A 3,135-nucleotide genomic window follows, 5' to 3' on the forward strand; every position below is an offset into this window, starting at 1 on the left:
CTCTCTCTCTCTCTCTCACACACACACACACACACACACACACAGACAGACACACAGACACACACACACACAGACTCACACACACACACACACACACACACACACACACACACAAGCACGCAGCAGAGGAGCGAGAGAGAGATGAAGAGTGTGTGTTACCCGGGAGTCAGAGGAACAGAGCAGCATGCAAACACAGCATTCAGCTGTTGAGATTGAGACGACACAACAACAGCCGGAAACATACTCTACACTGCAATGCACTGCAGACGTAATAAACCTCAGCACTCAAACGGCTGGAGTTTCTGTAATTAAACTAAAAAACATTATTTTTTCTCACTTTCTTTTTTCTTTCTCTTTTTTAAATTATTTATATTTTTTCATTTTTAATTATTTGTATTTATTTTCTTATCTTACTTTTTATTTCCGTTTTCTTTTTTTTATTTATTTTTTCATTCTTTTTTTAATTATTTATTTTTTCTTTTTTTAATTTTATAATTTAATTTTATTACATTTTCTTTGTTTTCTTTCTTTTAAATTATTTAATTATATTCATTATCATACTTTTTCTTTCTTTTTTAATTATTTAAAAGCATTTTTCTTTTTTTAACTATTTAATTTAACTTTTTAATTATTTGCATTTATTTTATTATCTTACTTGTTATTTTTGTTTTCTTTTTTAATTATTTTTCTTTTTGTAATTTAAAAATGTTATTTTATTATATTTTCTTTGTTTTCTTTCTTTTTTAAATTATTTAAATATTATTTTAATTTTCCAATTATTTAAATTATTTTCTCTCTTTAAATAAATTTACTTAATTTCTTCATTTAATGTTATTTAATTATTTTCTTAGTTACATTTTCTTTTTAATAATTAGTTTTTCCTTTTTCATCGTTTCAGTTTATTTATTATCATACCTTTTAGTTTTTTTTATTATTTAAATGCATTTTTTCTAATTCATTTTACTTTATCTAACCTTTTCTTTCTTTTTTTTATTAAATTATTTTTTTTAATTTATTTATTTAATTTTATGTATTTATCCCTCATCTCTCTCATCAGATAAATCAGGACTAACGTCAGCTAACTTGCTTAGCAAGATTATCTACAAACTCCTGCTCAGAAAGAGAAGACCTTAGTATGTTTCAGGTTTTGTTCCGTGTGTGTGGGAGTGTTTGTGTTAGTACCTGTTGTGGTAAAGCTCTCGGACCTGAGGCAAACTAGAAAGAGAAAGCCACATGTACAGGTCAGAGGTCAAGATACCGAAGCAACACCAGTTTTAATTTAAAGCTGAAGTACTAAAACTAAAAGCAAAGCAAATTAATAAACTAAACAGACATAAAAAAATGACAAAAACAAACTAAAATGAAAATGAAAACAACATTTAAAATATTAATAATTATTAATAAATAAAAAAATACTATAACAGTATATTAATAATATTTCTTATTTTTTTTTATTATTTATTTTTATATATTTTATTATCATCCTTTAAAAAAAAAAACATTTTCTTGGAAAAAATTAAGAATGGACTAATTGTTTAACATTTGATTCCATCTTTAACAGTGTTTTATTGCAGGGTTTCCCAACAATATATTTTACTGGTCATAAAATTAAAATAATTTTAAAAATAAGAGCTCAAAATAAAACACTCACTAAAAAAGATTGGCCTGCATGTCATGTAATCATTTGAATGTGCTAAATTATTGAAATGAGTAAATATTTGAGCTCACAGATTTTGGGAATCTCTGCATTATGGGATACCTTAGTGTTTTATATCTTTATAAAATGTTATATTAAATGTGACATAAGCTGACTGGTTTGGTTCGTTATTGAAAATCCTGAAACGCCGATGGAGGAAATGAAGGGGCCAGTAACGCAGCAGGAAGTGATGCGTGTTTGGGCTGCTGTACCTGTCGGGGTTGGGCCGTGGGGTTCATCTGCGGCGGAGGAGCAGGAGGAAAACTGGGCTACAGAGACACACATGCATCATTTACATGAGAGATCCAGACGGAGCTTCTGTAAAAATGTCTGTCATTAAAGTAAACATTTTTTTTTTCCTACTTTCTTTTTTCTTTCTCTTTTTTAAATTATTTATATTTTTCTTTTTTAATTATTTAAATATATTTATTATCATACTTGTTCATTGTTTTTTTAACTATTTAATTTGAAATCATTTCTTTTTTAGTTATTTGTATTTATTTTATAATCTTACTTTTTCTTCCAATTTTTTAAATTATTATTATTTTTTAATTGTTTAATTGTATTTTATTATATTTTTCTTTCTTTTTTAATTATTTAAGTATTATTTTTATTTTTTAATTATTTAATTTTATTCTTTTTTAATTATTTAATTATATTTATTATCATACTTTTTCCATTCCTTTTTTAACTATTTAATTTAAAATAATTTATTTATTTTTTAATTATTTGTATTTATTTTATAATCTTACTTTTTCTTTCCATTTTCTTAATTATTTATTTAAATTGTTTAATTAAATTTTATTATCTTTTTCTTTCTTTTTTAATTATTTAAATATTATTTTTATTTTTAAATTATTTAATTGTATTTATTTTATTCTTTTTTTCCAAATAGATCACAATTACAGACGCACCGATACTGAACTTCTCAGCCGATAATTCAGAATGATATCTAATTATACCAGTACCAATAGTTCGGTTTTCTTAATGAAAAAATAACAAATGTCTCCCAACTAATGATGTAAACTATACACTGGTACATAATATTAGAGGTTAAAATGAACAACAACACTATTATATTCAATGCTATTTATTTTCAGATATAATAATCACACTCAAATAAAAACATTTGTATACAACTTAATTGCACATGAGGTAGTTTTCTTAAAAACTTGTCTTCATGACAGATTTATCCAAACATACATATATAATTACACGGCTTTGTGTTTGGTTAGCTAATAAAATATTAAAACTCTATTCAATATTTTGTTTAAAACATTATTTAATTATGTCATCCTGGTATCGCGTACTCGCTCTCTCATTCCATACACGATTGTTTTGGACACTGTAATTAGGGATGTAACGATTCACTCAACTCACGATTCGATTCACGATTTAGTTTTTACAAAATTAGATTTAAGACATATTATAAATTAAAT

At 24.9% G+C, this 3,135-nt stretch overlaps 1 protein-coding gene across 1 annotated transcript in view; it reads right to left on the reverse strand.

The window, feature by feature from the left end:
* The window catches only part of LOC107671535 (serine/threonine-protein kinase WNK2-like), a gene marked incomplete at its 3' end in the record, with an annotated part of 5,344 nt that extends 3,281 nt beyond the window's left edge, over positions 1 to 2,063 (reverse strand). Inside the window, exons 1-2 of the mRNA XM_016464456.1 lie at positions 1,909 to 2,063; positions 1,183 to 1,215 (exon numbers count right to left, since the gene is read on the reverse strand). Of these exons, the coding sequence (XP_016319942.1) occupies positions 1,183 to 1,215; positions 1,909 to 1,935 (60 nt within the window). The remainder of the gene's footprint in view (positions 1 to 1,182; positions 1,216 to 1,908) is intronic.
* Positions 2,064 to 3,135: the final 1,072 nt, after the last annotated feature.

Source organism: Sinocyclocheilus anshuiensis, unplaced genomic scaffold, assembly GCF_001515605.1.
Source record: "Sinocyclocheilus anshuiensis isolate Anshui unplaced genomic scaffold, SAMN03320099.WGS_v1.1 scaffold7508, whole genome shotgun sequence".
NCBI lineage: Eukaryota > Metazoa > Chordata > Actinopteri > Cypriniformes > Cyprinidae > Sinocyclocheilus > Sinocyclocheilus anshuiensis.